This window comes from Salminus brasiliensis, chromosome 22, assembly GCF_030463535.1.
Source record: "Salminus brasiliensis chromosome 22, fSalBra1.hap2, whole genome shotgun sequence".
In the NCBI taxonomy this organism is placed as follows: domain Eukaryota; kingdom Metazoa; phylum Chordata; class Actinopteri; order Characiformes; family Bryconidae; genus Salminus; species Salminus brasiliensis.
Window position 1 is genome coordinate 4,730,681 of NC_132899.1, and position 16,266 is coordinate 4,746,946.

The window sequence follows — 16,266 nt, forward strand, 5'->3', positions numbered from 1 at the left end:
GTGGGGTGGTGATCCCCCATCCGACATCCTGACCTCACTAATGCTTTTGTCACTGAATGCAATCAAATAGTAGCCTTCTTCTACCCTGGAAAGTAGAGACGGTTACTCCAATAAAAGCAGGATCAACTATTTTTTAATTCTCTCTAATTCTTTTGTTTTATATATATATATATATATATATATATATATATATATATATATATATATATATATATATATATATATATATATAGCAGGCTAGAAAACTATTGGTTCTCCAATTACTTAGAGTCTTGAAATAAAGAGACTAGAGATGAAAGTCCTGTTTATATATATATATATATATATATATACTCTCTTCATTTTAAGTCTCTATAAGTAAGAACCAATTGTTTTCCAGCCGGCTGTATTATTGAACCATTACTTCATGTTCAAGAAAGCAAAAAAAAAAAAAAAAAGACTGCATGTGAAAATCCTAAGTACTTTCATCTCGGCTCTATTAGTGTTGTTTCTTAAAACATGGACCAAATACGTGTCAATGCCAGTAAACCAAGTCGTCATAAAGTTGAAAAATCTGAATAAATCAGAGACAAAGCCAAAACACTGTGTCCAAAAATCTACTGTACATTATTAATACAAGCAAGAATTCTCCAACAGACAGAACAACCTTGCCAACCACAAAAGCCATATTAATGTTGTCAATCATAAAGAAAAAAAAAACTCCACAGGCACAGATATGTCATAAACTACCATAAACAGAAGAATACATAAGCGGGACCTCAGAGAGTTTCCTGCCAGACCAAAAACACTGGTACACCTAATGAACAGAAAGGCCGGGTTACAGCAGAAAAGCCTGCAGAGCTCTGGATCAAAGTCTTACAATCAGGCAAGAAGAAGATTGAGCTGAAAATGGAGAGTGATAGAATGAGGAAAGTGTGAAGATCAGAATCTGTGAAATATGGTGGCATGTGAATGAATGGGCCCAGACACACCAAGCTGACAAGGCCGAACTCGCACCAACTAAGGCCGACTGACTCGCCATTGTCTCTCACATCCTGTGAAGATCTGCACTCCAGCTAACCACAAAGACTACAGCTGACAGCTGACACACTCGTACGTACTGTGCCTGAGAGGACGAGCACAGCGCTCCACAGCAGATGGCTGCTTCCACACCTGCCTTGTTTGGTCCGGACCTTCAGACATTTCAGTTCGAAGGCGCGAAGGGTGCCTCAGACCACGGTCCGTACCGAAGGACCAGAATTTGGTCAAACTGAAGCATGGTTCGGCTTGGTTTTCAGTGTGTGAAACCTTTTTGGACGGTTTAGACCAACTACAGGATGCTGAGGCAGGCTATGGTCACCCATTTAATGATAGAGGAAGGAAAGAAGTGGAGTACACTACTGTGGTTTGTGATTATATCTGTGGGTGATGGCATGACTGTTGCAGGATGAGCTCGTTCATTTGGTGAACTGGAGCTAATCTGGAGTCCTGTGCTTGAAGTACACTCCTGCTGCTGGTAGTACACTCTAAAAATGCTACAAAGGTGCTACAAAAGGTAAAAAAAGAGTGATGCTTTAAAATATCCACTTTTTGGATCCATAAATGTGACCATTCAATTGCTAAAGAAGGTTTTTGGGCCTCTTAAAGCTTCTCTAGGGCAGTGGTGGTGGCTCAGTAGTTGACAGGGTTATGGGTTCGATTCCCGGGCTCGGCAAGCTGCCTCTGTTGGGCCCTTGAGCAAGGCCCTTCACCCTCTCTCTGCTCCCCGGGTGCTGGAGTTGGCTGCCCACCGCTCTGGGTGTGTGTGTGTGTGTGCTCACTGCCCCTAGTTCACTAGTGTGTGTGTGTGTGTGTGTGTGTGTGTTCACTACCACAAATGGGTAAAATGCAGGGGGCACATTTCACTGTAACAAATACTTGCACTTTATTCCCACACATGGTTCTTTATGGAACCAAAAGTGGTTCCTCTCTATGGCATCCCTTGAAGAACCATCTAAAGCACCTTTATTGCTGAGAGTGTAAAGCAGGAATATCAGCCGTTCCAGTTCAACAGTGCATTAGTAGCTTAGAGTGGCAATGACAAAGACGCCATTCTCTCCGTTACAGTCAACAGAGCATCAACCCAACTCAAAGATTCGGAAGCTGCTGTTTTCAGGTTAAAATGCTTCATAAATTGTTGCTTCAACAGAGAGAAAACATCTAGGAATGAGTAAATATTATAGATTTTCTCAAAATAAGAAATGATGGCAAAAAACTGCTACATATTGTTGCTTTCAGTCAGCAGATGTCCAATTACTTATGGCACTAATTAACCGCAGAGGCTATGTATCAAAAAAAGACTACACCTCTCACCCATTATAGACCTGAATACCCTTCAAATCGACAGCCAAATTAGTAAACCTCAGCCCTGGTCCAGGTTCTTCTGGACCGTCTGCATGCGAGTGTGTCTGTAGGTGAGTGCAGGAGGGTGTGTTTATTTCGGGAGAGAGTATCCTGGCTGGGTGTCTTCACTTCTCACATGTTCTGGTTTATTCTGCAATCTCACGGCACACTGTCTAATCACAAGTTCTCAATAACGTTCCTCTGGGGCACCACCCTGTTGGGAACGTGAAGCTGTCAAGAGTCTGGATAACGTGATCCACAGTCATTGCCTGGAAATAAAGGGACAACACTCCATGTTGGGGGCGGGGGGCGAGGGGGAGGAAAAAAAGTGTGCTGTCAGCACACCCCGTCTCCGAGGAGCAGGAGACGGAGCAGCCAAACAAGCACAAGCAGCTCTGAAATCAAATCTCTCTCCAGTCTTGTGAAACAGCACAGCTGATGTTTCACTGACCCAGAGCAGACCTCGGAGGAGAGGCACACACACACACACACACACACACACACTCTGTCTGCCTAAACGGAGGTTAGCACAACAATCCAAGTCGAGGCTTGATCCACTAAATACAGCTGGGGACAAATATCACAGCTGTCCCACCGTGATCAGATCAATTAAATGAGGGAAAAGGTGAGAATATCAGCAATTAACAGTTTATGGGTTCGACAGGCTGAGCATACACTCCACTCCAGACACGGATTTTGGTTCTTAGCTAGGATGAAGCGCCAAAGTGAGACAACGGTATTAATGAACCATTAACAGAGAAATTAGAGAGGCAAAGGAGGGAGAAAGAGAGATGTAGTAGCACAGAAAAAGGGCTATAAACCTAGCCAGGAAATACTACCATCAGACTACTCACCTTACCTATATATGAAGCTGTATGAGAAGAACACACATGCAGCGGCACGGGTCGTCTTCAACATTCCTAAATTCAGCCATGTCTCTCCTCTGCTGCTGTGTTCTCTCTTCACTGTAGCTTCCTGTAGCTGCTGCCCAGGTCATCAGATTCAGACCCCTGACTCTGGCCTACAAAGCCAAGACTGGACCAGCCAGCCCCTCCGTACTTGATGGTAATGGTCAAAAAAGCCTGATCTGCACCAAGAGCCCTTCCAGCTTCAAGTACGGCTCAGCTCGACCCGCCATCCTTTAAGATCCACAGAAGACGAGCGTCCAGCCTTTTTACTGTCCTGAACAGCAGAGTCCAACACTCACTGTCCTCAAACCCAGACTGAAGACCCTCCTCTTCTGAGAGTACTCAGGCGAAGAGAAGAGTACTATGGTCTCCTTACTGACTTGTGTTTAGTAGAGTCTAAGATTGGAGGATCTTTGAATTTTTAGTCTAACCTAGCTGAGGTTTTCTTGGGTAAATAGCACTTTGCACTTTTGTAAGTCGCTCCGGATAAGAGTGTCCGCTAAATGCTGTAAATTTAAATGTAACACACACATACACACCAGTGAAACACACACAGTGGACAGTGAGCACACATGCCCGGAGGGGTGGGCAGCTATTGCTGCGGCGCCCGGGGAGCAGATAGGGTTAGGGCCTTGCTCAAAAGCCCAACAGTGGCAGCTTGCCGAGCCCAGGTATTGAACCCACAACCCTGTCATCAATAACCCAGAGCTCTAACCGCTGAAGCTGTGCCCAAAAAACGGTGCCGTATTCACTATATAGTGCTCTACACTGTTAAAAGCATAAGACGTTCATTGGGGTCAGAGAAACATCAGACCAGGCCATCACCTTCATCAACAGCTGATCACCATCATCAGCTACAGGCCATAGATACTACTGATATTAATTAACCATTACTCATCTCACACATGTATTCACTGCTGTGTTTACACCATATTTAATCTGTACAGTGCTGCATACTGCTGAATAACACTGTAAAGCACACTGTATAGACATGTCCTGGTATAGTCTGTGTATACTGTGTGTACTGTTGTTCTCTGTGTATTGTGTACTGTCTGTAAATTATATGTAGAGTAGCTGTATATTGTTAATACCAGAGAGACGCTAACAGCCGGAAACAAATCCCTTGTATGTGTGGAGATACTTGACCAACACCTTAAGAGGTTCCTCTAGAGTTTCAAGCTGAAGAACTCTGAGGAACACTCAGACACATACCCAGGTGTCCGAAATCAGGTGTTCACCACCTTGTGGAATCCCGTTCCTATAAAAGTGGCCTATCTAGTGATCAGGATTTGTGCATGTAGGAGACACAGTGACAAGACACAGGAGATACAGGAAACAGAGGAGGAGGAGGATGAGCTAAAGCTAAAGCCCCTCTCACATCTACCCCAGTATTTACAGGTAACCTAATCAAGAAGGGGTTCAGTGTGAACACAGGTCAAAGCTCAAATGCCGCTCAAGTCGACCAGATCTGTTTACCTGCAGGAGGCTATGAACAATTCCTGGGAAATTTCCAGGAGAGCTCACGAGTGAACCGGATTTCACACATTACAGTAGAGAGATGTGCAGACTAAGGTGAAGTATGCAGATTATTAATTAAAGTAACCTCTTACTTTGCATTCTGGGATTAAATTATATCCTAATACAAGACTTTATCAGTTATTTGTGCCGTAAACTTTGACCAGTTACCTTTATTTATTGCAAATTAATACTCTTACCCAGTTTGGCCTTAACTTGCTCCCGTAGGTCTCTCTCTTTACAGAGGCTAGTGACATATTGGGGCTTTTATTGAGCGATGTAAACACAGTGTCTCTACTGTTGAGCTCAGAGAGTCGATTATTCTTTATTTATGCTGAAATATGAATTCAATCTCATAACTAACTCTCATTATCTTACACACACACACACACACACACACACACACACACACACACACGCACACATACAGCAGGTGCTCTCTTAGCTCTTAGCTTAATCCAGCCCAATAACTGATCGTCCATTTATCTCTTAAAAAGCTGCTGAAGCTTTTTCTCTATTAAAGCTTCTGCGTTCGAGACTGAAGCTCATCTAGACAGTTTATTAGGCATACCTCACAATTATTGGTTCTCCTGCTAGCTAGTGTTTTAATTAGTGACACCACTACATTAAATATACTCTTATATACTAAATATGCACAAGCAGAGTGTGTGAGAGAGGCAGAGAGAGACCAGGAATGTGTGTGTGTGAGGGACTGTGTGTTTATATTCGCTGAGGGAGTTGTAAAGTCTTTACTGCAGGTAATTAACTCACTCACTGCCTTTCATCTCAGAATCATGACAAACCCATGGCGGATGGTTTAGAGTAACTGTTAAGAGAAAGAATTCAGAGCAGAGAAATGAAATGATCTTACTGTGGAGGAGGACGAGGAGGTGACTGCTTTTCCACCCTCCAGGTAGTGTGTCTCGGAGTAGTGACTGGCAAACAGGCCCCTAGTAAACACACAAACACACACACTAAGAAAATGAAGCGATAAGCAAGGCATTTTCAAATCTCGGACTCTGGCAGTAATCTGACTGTAAAAGCTGCAACTCCAAGCCATCATAAAATAACGCAGTAACTGATTACAGAGGGGTTTGGAGGAGTGTCAAATTCGATGTTTCTCAATGGTTCTATTAATATCTTTGCAAAATTACAGCGCAGAAATGCAGTTCACACATTTCCTGAATCTGTAGCGCTCCTCCTTTCCATTGTATCTCATTGCAAGATGGTATGTGAGTCATATCCGGAGGTACGAGGCTGTGAAGACGGGTTGAGCTACTCATTTTCAACTCAGCTTTGGGGATTTGGGAGTCCGACATCTGCCTCCAGTCTGTAATTGGTGGATTCTCAGAAAATATTCTGCCTCTTGGTGTTTATATACTATTTTATTTATATATTTCACTGCTTTTGTGAAGTTTAGACTGTGGTAAACTCATTTCAAGCACCAGAACAAATCATCCACATGAGTAAAGGTCTAATTTTACAGGAAATATTAAGAATTTCTAAAATCTGAAATATTTTTTTTCAGGTTTGGGGCTTAGATTATCTTTCACTATTATGATATAAAACGTGGGTATTATCTTATACGCCTTAAGTGCCTTCCAAGGCGAATTTAAGAAGAGGGCCAACTGAACATAGTTCAGTCAAAAGTTCTCCTACCTTACATCTTTTACTTCTGCATCTCAGTTTGGTCAACAATATAGACGGAGTTACGCCTCAAAAATATTAGTAAATGAGCTGCATCTGAAACGTAGCTGGGATATGAACTATATGATCTCCTCACCCTTGATGATGAGCAGCAGTTAGACCGTAGGGCCGGTCTAGAGCTGTGAAATTACACTACACAAAAACTTAATCCTGAGGAAACATACCTTTCTGTTCTTTCATGGAAACAGAAATGTGCAGGTTTTCAGAGCTCCAGAGTGGAGTGACTGTCTAACTGCCTGCTTTCAAAGTTCAAATCCCATCAACCACTAACAGCCCTCCACGTTCAAGAGTCTGAGAACGGGAAGGCCTTCCCTATTCCATGTTATAAGGGGGAAGTTCTAAGATGCAGATCAAAAACAAAATAAACAGTAAACATATTGAAGGGGCGGAGCCTCACACTAAACGTCTTATACAGTCTCTACTGTAAACTGATACTGAGGTGCAGAAACAAAACATGTGAGTTAGGAGAACTTTAGACTAAACTAAGCTGAGTTCACGCGGAAAATGCTTGGTAATCAGGAATTGTAACAGCATAAGAAAATGTCAATTGCTAGGTCTGATCTCTCATGGATCTATTATTAATTATTCTGATTAGCAGCCTTGGTTGGTTCCCCATTTGCTGGGTATCTCTGCCTGAAGATTGGCAGTACACAGTACTCTCTATGATAACTAGATGACCAATTACTCCACATGTGCTTCTCAAGACAAGCTAATACCTATGCATGCATGCATGCCTGCTTACATCTTACTCTATCTATGCTTGTATAGAGGATAATAAATGTGTCTCCTTGTCAGATTTCCCTGTAGACTCGTAGACTTGTTTTTACCCAACAATGTATGTATACATCCATCTGTAATTGGTAAGTGTCTATAGGGCACAAGCTCCTGCCTGTTTTAATTAAGTGTTCGCTTTGTCAGTACCGCAAGTCCCTCATTCAGACTGCACCAGTTGTTTATTAGCATGACAGCTGACAGCAGATGTGTGTGTGCTAGCTAACGGCAGCTAATTAATGTCACACAGCGTATAACGTGAGGGGTCACACAGTTTAGTGTGTACCACAACCCAGCCTGTGAATAGAGCACTGACATAACACGGGTACAGTGAGTATCTCTTGTTAACGACACCTGTAATTCAATGCATGTCCAAATGTTTGTGGACATCCCTTCCAACGAATGCATTCAGCTACTTTAAGTTGCACCCATTGCCGACACAGATGTGAAAAGTACTGCCAATGGTATAGGACTCTCTGGAGCAGATAAATAAACACAAACCCACTGGTACCTTGCTGCCTCATAATGCCAGGCGTCGGCTAGAGGGGTATGCTGTGACGAGCTGCTTTGTGATGACAACAGTTGTAAAAAGCGCTATACAAATAAATTTGACTTGACTTGACTAAAGCCCCCCACCAGCATTGAGCTGTGGAGCAGTGGAAGAACTGTGTTCTCTGGAATGATGGTTGGGGCTCCATCCAGTACTTTTGGAAAGTTGGGGTGCAGTTGGGGGGGTGATCATCATCCAAGATCCTGACCTTACTAATGCTCTTGTTGCTGAATGCAATCAAATCCTCACAGCAATGCTCCTCCAAAATCTAGTAGAAAGCCTTCTTTCACAAGCAGTACTGGGACAGTTACTCCAGGTGTCCCAATACTTTTGTCCATATAGTGTATCAGTCCACCTTTCTCTGCTGTAACCTAGCAACAGCAAAGTAATAACCAAGAGTAGCAAGCCATGGGTAATGAACCTGTCAAAAAGAAGGAACTGACAACAAGCAAAGATACTCCCAAACACTCCCACTACACAAAAAAAACAAGGCGCCGACGGCCCGTTTCTGTGTTTGAAGCTTCACGCTGATGTTCCACCTCAGCAAAAACACAGCGATGAAGACCGTCATCAGCTCTCAAAACACGGACGAGGAGAACCTGACCCCCAAAGTGGAGAACAGAGAGCTGTATGACCCTCAGTGTTTGAATACAGCAGTGCTGTCGTTCTTCATGGACGTGAGCAAACTTTCATTCCTCATTGTTTGAAAATCTAATTATTAATAATTGCAGGGGTATGCTGAGGTCAAATATCCTCGAGTAGACTACTGAAGGGAAATTCCATATATCGACTCTCAGAGTGTACTCACACTAGGCCCGGTTGCCTTGTACCATGCCCAATTGCGATTAGTGTAGGGTCAAGTGTAGGGGATCGTACCACGCTCTGGGACTCCTACACACACACTGTACGTTCAAAAGTAAGTGGACATGTGAACATCACATTCATATGTACATCTCATTCCAAAATATTAACATTTACATGGATTTGGATCCTGCTGACTACTATAGTTTTGAACATGGCTGGGGAGAATAACTTCCATTCAGCCACAGAAGAATTAGGGACGTTGAGCACTGATGTTGGGCCCAAGCTTAGTAATTACAGCTGCACCAAGCCTGTAATTCATCCCAAATGTACTGTGTTCAGTAAAGTTCAGCCGGCCAGTCATGTTCCTCCCAAATTGTTGCCAAAAAGCTAGAAGCATATTCCAGAAGTTTTCCAGAATGTCACCGTAACTTCACTGGATACAGGGTCCAAGACTCAAAAACAGTCCCAGACCATTATCCCTCCTCTACCAAACTTTACAGATGGAACTACCAATTATGGCACATGCAATTCTGCTGGTATCTGCTATAAATCCGTCAGACTAATAATCTATGAAGCATGATTCATCACTGTAGAGTCCAATTATGGTATGCTTTAGACCAATTCGGCCAAGGAACCCCAATCCAGGAAGGTTCATGAGCTGATGTTGTGTACAGTGGACGTTGCAACCAAACCAAGAACTGAATCTTTTCCTGCTCTGCATCCTACAGCAGGCCAAATTCTGTGAGCTTGTGTTGCCTTCCCGCTTCATGCCTGAGCTGTTGTTACTCCTAGACATTTCCACTCCACCGTAATGATACTTACAGCACTGCTGCTGCTCTAGCAGGGATGAAATTTGAGGAACTGACTTCCTGAGGAGGTGCAATCCTATGACAGTGCCATGTTGAGTTCTTCAGTGCGACTCGTTATTTTGGTAGCGTTTGTCTATGGAGGGGATCGCATGGCTGTATTCTTGTTGGTATGTAGAGAAACCATAAAGACAAGGCAACCCTACACACTATTTGGCCTCCTATTCGTGCAGCGAACACACACAGGCTCACTAGTGTGCTCAAGAATACTGAGCAATGGGCAGAAAGGCCTGGGCCTGAGGAGCAGAGAAGGTTAAGGGCCTCTTGGCATTCTGCAGAGTGCCAGTATCGAACCCACAACCCTGTCATCAATAGCCTGGTGCTCTAACTGCTGAATCACCACTGGCCAATAAGAGTGGTATTAACAATATTAGCCATAAGAGTGTCTGAACTGCCAAATTAAAAGTGACGTCCATACCTTTTCACAGGTATGTAAATGACATCTGTTCTGATTGGCTGTTTTTTGTTGTATCTTGTGTGGAGTAAGTCAAATCAGCACCCTGCCGCCTATGATGGTATTGATGGTATTTAGCTGACGCTCTTCTCCAGAGCGACTTCCAGGGTTACTCGTATTACAGAGGTGGGCCAATGTAGTGTTAGGAGTCTTGCCCAAGGACTCTTATTGGTGTAGCGCAGCATAGTCACCCAGACCGGGAATCGAACCCCAGCCTCCCACATGGTGTGGCAGCTCAGTGGCAGGTAGAGGTATTATCTGTTGCGCCACACCAACTAAGTTCTAAAGTATCTAGAGCTAAAATGCACAAGTCCAGCCCGTGAGGGTCGGTGTCCAGCAAAGTGTGGGAGCTGCCCTACTCAAACACACCAGAAAACTCCTACAGGACCTACAGGACCAGATCTGTGCATCCCTGAACGAGGGGGTTAGTGAGTGGGGTATTAACAGTTTGTGGTGTGACCTCCGGCTTCTTTTGTCTTATACTCCATCAAAACATAGTCAGCTGGTAATGATTAGAGATTCAGACGAACCTCTGAGACCATCTGGGGCAGTAAACGAATGCTCGCTCTCTCTCTCTCTCTCTCTCTCTCTCTCTCTCTCTCTCTCTCTCTCTCTCTCTCTGCTGAGGAACAATGTCTTCATTAAACTCAGAGACACAGGGCTGGATGGACGTGAATCATCTGCCCTGTCCATGTGTTTCTCTGTAGCCGTGCCTTGTTAGCAATCCCCAGACCTTGTGAAGGCGAAAAACTAATGAATATGAAAATATTCATGAGTAATGCTGAAGGAGGTGAAAAACACTGATTCCCAGGATCGGCCACAGGGCAGCTCAGCTCATATGGTCGTGTTTTTAGACCAACTGTGATTCAAGGGCACAAGCACAGCCATGCAGGAACACTGTGTTAGGGCTTAGAGGTCTCATACATAGTTCAGTGGAACCCTGCATGATGTAAGCTGGACTCATACAAACTAAAGCTTGGGAGCTTAGTTTTGGGCTACACTGAAAAAGGAATGGTCTTTCAGTGTTAAACATCACATGTAGTCCAGGATTTTGGCCTAGTTTGGGTTCGGGGAACTAGCCATTGATATGTCTAACATCATACGGCTAATGTTACACTGCTGTTGTCAATGTGCTGAGGCTTCACATTGGGCCAGGCACCCATATCAGAGCTGTATTCCTTTCCTATACCTCTGCCATGACACATCCTATCCCCTCTGACATCATCTTGCAGAAGAACCATTTAGGACCCAATACGTGCTACTATGTCATTAGACAGCCAATAGTGCTGATAGCTGGCCCACCCCCTCGACTGTATTAGCTATCAGGCATTATTATTTTATTTGGATCCCGATTATCTGCTGATCTTAGCTTGATAGCTGATAGCTTTACCGTTATATGCCAGCATAGCTACGACAACATTATATAGCTGAACTTGGGCTAATATGTGATTCACATTTAATGAATAAAGTTAAATAGCGACGCTTTATCCAGAAAAAAAAAAGTCTCAGTAATGACCAGTAAATATTTTCCATAAATTTTAACCTGGCACATAAGTACGACAGTCGGGGGGGATAGTATGTGTCCGGGGGGATAGACACCACCATGGTCACTTACAGGCTCATTGTAGTTACTGACTAAAACATGACTGTCAAGCCATTTAAAAAGCCAGGGTGTGCCATTCACATCGAAAGTGCCAATTATCTTCAATTATCATCGACCTTCTGAAATCACATGATTAGAAGGTAAAGAGGGCGAGGGTCTTGTTCGACCACATGCTATTTCACGTATAACACAGAGGGTCAGGTAAAAATAGAGCTAATTAGACCGTAGCGCAGTCGTGAAGGTTGTGCAATAAGCCAGAGTAATATCTAATTAGGTTTTCATTAAGATATACACTCCAAGTGTTTGAGGGAGGCCACAGAAGAACTGCTCGTGGTTCCATAAAGAACCTTCTGGCACCAGATCGATCAATCAGCACGGAAGAGGCTTCCAGTAACCCTAGACACCAGCTCACATGGTGGACAAGGCTTCGGGTAAAACATTAAGGACCACGGCTGTATGGAGACAAATTGCTCGGCCGCCCTTCATAAAGAACCACTTTCGCACAGCCGCTGAGAGTGTGAAGAACCTTTCAATTGGTAAAGATCCTTCATATTGACTTCGTTCTTCACACATACACACATACACTATACTATTATGTCCAGATGTTTGTGGACACCCCTTCTGGTGAATGCATTCAGCTACTTTAAGTTTCACCAACCGCTGAAACAGAAACACAGCTTGTCTAATCTCTATTATATATATATATATATATATATATATATATATATATATATATATATATATATATATATATATATGCCAATAGAATAGGACTCTCTGGAGCAGATAAACATGAACCTATTAGCACCATGCTGCCTAATGCCAGGCATGGGCTAGAGGGGTATAAAGACCCCCAGGGGAACTGTGTTCTCTGAAATGATTGGGCTCCATCCAAAACTAGTTGGGGACGAGGTGGGATGGTAATCATCCAACATCCTGACCTCACTGACTCTTTTGTTGCTGATGCAGTCAAATCCTCACAGCAATGCTCTTCCAAAATCTAGTAGAAAGTCTTTTCCCCAGACAGTGGAGACAGTTTCTCCAACAAAAGCAGGAGATTCTCTTTTTATTACCCTTGATTTTGGAAGAAACAATGACGGAGCAGGTGTCCCAATACTTTTGTCCATATATTTTATCTCTGTATTAAGATGGTGCTTTTTGGAGCACTTTTGTGATGCGCTAAAACAGTACACAAGACAGCAGAAACGCTGGCAACACTGAAGTTGAAAGATTTACAGTTCTATAAACTCGTGATGAAGCGTGATTGCCTTCTATCAAATAGAACAGCTATTTTCACACTTAAAGAGAGAAGCAATTCCAGGTCCCAGTGTCTGCTCTCTTCAGCTTCTACAGCCTCTACCTCCTGCCGCTCCTGTGCACTCTCCAATTCCACAGATGATCTTTAAAGGCAGCTCTCAAAGCGGCAACACTGGAGACATAAACTCGAGTAGGATATGATGCAAGACAGGCAATTACAAGCGAGCAATCAATGGCACGCGGCGGATCGATCAATCAGCACGGAAGAGGCTTCCAGTAACCCTAGACACCAGCTCACATGGTGGACAAGACTTCGGGTAAAACATTAAGGACCACGGCTGTATGGAGACAAATTGCTCGGCCGCCCTCTGTGTTAATGATGACAGAAACACAATTGATTTCCAAAGACGGTGCAAGAGCTGGTCTTTCAGTGAAAAAGGGCAGGATGACAGTGCTTTTCTTAGGAAGAGGAAAACAGCCAGCTGTTTAATTAATGTTTATGGAAACGGACACCAGGCGTAATTGGTCTCGCCTCATTTGGCAGCACTCAGGATGACGTATCGCGTTGAAAGAGTGCGGTCCACACTGAACGGACTTCAAACCCAGAGAGTTGCCGTTTGATGTGGTCTCACAGGAGTCAGCTGGACAGTCTTTGGTCAGTTCTTTGGCTCCTGCTAGTTCTTCAGGAGGCTTCCTGACAAGCTGGGGTTGTTGAAGTAAGACAAATAAAAAGACATTCAATTGGCTCTGAGTGGCTCAGCGGCTTAATGAGCCAACACTGTGGGGGGAGGGGGTGTTGTGAGTTCAAATCCCAAGCCATGCCGCTTTGCCATCGGTGGCTGGAGTCTGAGAGAGCACAACTGGCGCTCTCCTGAATCACTCTTAAAGTGATGTTGGCCACCATAGGCTGCACCACCAGTCCCGGAGCTTTCCTCAGAGCGAGTCAGCCGCCCAGCGATGCCACATTGTTCGAAAAAAAGGGGCGGTGGCTGGCTTGGAGGGATGTATTGGAGGAGACGTGTGTGTTAAGGAAATATCAAGTTGGGAGAAATTATTATTAATAAGAAAGGTAATGGGTTCCATATACTGGTCATCAAACTATTGGACATATGACCTCAGCTCAAAGAGGGACAACATATTTTTTGCATGATATGCCCAAGAGAGGGGCCTTGCTCCAGGGCTCAACAGTGGCAGCTGGCCGAGCCCGGGTATCGAACCCACATCTTGGTCAAATAATAGCCTGGAGCTCTAACCACTGCGCCCCCACTGCATCAAGTCTTGCCAAGTACGCTAGTCCAACCTTGGTATACTTTGTATTGAGAAATGGGGAAAAAGCAATGCTGCACAGTAGAACGGTGCACCACCCTCTTGACTCAGAAAGACCTTCCTGAAAGTTGCTGTCAGCGATATGAGGGTTTTGATTTGCCTTTCTTACCAGTACATGAGGAGTTCTCTTCCTGAACTGCCATTTCTTAACTTTGATGATTATTGTTATGAATGATGACGTAACTGTGCATTAATATTTGCCAAACCTATTGTTTTATGTTTGATTAGCCTCAGAGGCTGTGTTTATTACTTCTCAATTGAAAAGAAATGAATTTGGCCAACTTTTGCCTTCAGCTGTACAGAGTACATTCAAAGTCTTGTTTATCTTCAACTGCACCACGATTAATCTGCGAGCATCAGAGCAATATTGCCTCCTGAAATACCTTCCATTAGTAATTGCCTGAACAGACCAGCACTGACACCACGCGTTCATTAGCACTGTGATAAAAGCAGCTTAATCAATAGCCATTGATCTTCCTTCTGTCTTCCAGCTCATTAGCACCACACAACAACCTGATCGGGGAACACCGTTGAAATTCACAGGTTAAATATGACAAAGTGGCGACTGTCTTCGCACAGACAACTGCAATATTTTATGAGCTCTTTATTTTGCATTTATGCATTATGCATTAGCAAAAACGCCACAGCAGAAGCATACAAAGAAGCCAGACGTTTGAAAGGCGAAGGAAGAGTGGAAGAAATATCTCTTTGTAATTCTACTTTTCATCATTTGTGGCCAAGGGCGGAGCCTAAGGACAAAGGAATTCATTTAGTCATCACTGAAGAGGAGAACGCAAACAAAACAACAGCTCTTGTTCCTGAAATGCTTCTTGTGCAGCATTGTGAAAGCTCAGAAGCTAAATACACTACATGTCCAAATATTTGCAGACACCCCTTCTAATGAATGCATTCAGCTACTTTAAGCTGCACCCATTGCTGCTGACACAGATGTGCAAATACACAGACAAACATGGCTTGTCTAGGACATTCATGAACCTATTGGCACCATGCTGCTGCCTAATGCCAGGCGTGGGCTAGAGGGGTATAAAGCCCCCCAGCATTGAGCTGTGGAGCAGTGGAAGAACTGTGTTCTCTGGAATCATGGATGGTGCTGCTCCATCCAATACTTTTGGGATGAGCTGGGGAGTTGTGGATGATGAGGTGGGTGACCTCACTAATGCTCCTGACGCTAAATGCAATCAAATCCTCACGGCAATGCTTCTCCAAAATCGAGTAGAAACTCTTCTACTCTCCCTGAACAGTAGAGACAGTTATTCCAACAAAAGCAGGATCAGCTCTTTTTAATACCCTTGATTTCAGAAGGAACAATGTATGCGCAATGTCCCAATACTTTTGTCCATATAGTATAACTCAAGCGGAGTTTATGCATTTATTTAGTATTTTAACCTGTTCTTTAGTGTATGAATAGTAAGCCAGGCCTATTTACCACCCTGTTATTTGGTAAATCAGGGTAAAACACTGTTTTTCCTTTTATGGTGAGCATCAGAAAAAAGATGAGCTCTGCTCTGATTGGCTGATTGGCTGATTTACGTCATAGTAACCATGCAGCATAACCTAGCCTAGCTTAGCACTGCAACAAAAACATTGTAATTACTTTCTGTAATCCCTGAGGCCTCCCTTATACGTAGTGTTAATGTCCACTCTGTGGCTTACATTAGCTTTTAGCCTTTTCCGGCTTGCTGTTGCATTTAGCCTTGAAAGGCTTTTGCTAGTTTTTGGAATTTGCCCATTTTTTTTAGCTGTTTTACTAACTTTTAAAGGAGGAACGGCAGCGTTTGAGTGTACCGAACTCTCATTACCTCTATTCTGGGCACCTTTTATCGATTACTTGGGTAAATTTGTCAACTGAATGTAAACAGCAGCCAGAAACTAGCATTTCTTTATGCACTGTTAGCATTTCTTAAATGGGCAATACATTGTAAACTTGAAAATGAACTTCATTTACTTGGCAAGTCTTTGTACTCGGCCAACTAAAGCATTAGCTAAATGTACACAGTAGCAGTCTGACAGGATATTAACTTGAAGTGTTCGCACTGCCAGATCCGACTGTTTCTCAAATGGTCAATATGTTGTAAAGATGAAAAATGAGTTCATTTGCATTGAGAGATGAATCCCTTCTGCTT

General features: G+C 43.5%; 1 protein-coding gene across 3 annotated transcripts in view; it reads right to left on the reverse strand.

The window, feature by feature from the left end:
- Window positions 1-16,266, reverse strand: part of adam12a (ADAM metallopeptidase domain 12a) — a 166,141-nt gene that overhangs the window by 83,093 nt on the left and 66,782 nt on the right. For all 3 annotated transcript variants that reach the window (XM_072666630.1, XM_072666629.1, XM_072666631.1), the window contains exon 4: window positions 5,656-5,734. In XM_072666630.1, the coding sequence (XP_072522731.1) occupies window positions 5,656-5,734 (79 nt within the window). The remainder of the gene's footprint in view (window positions 1-5,655; window positions 5,735-16,266) is intronic.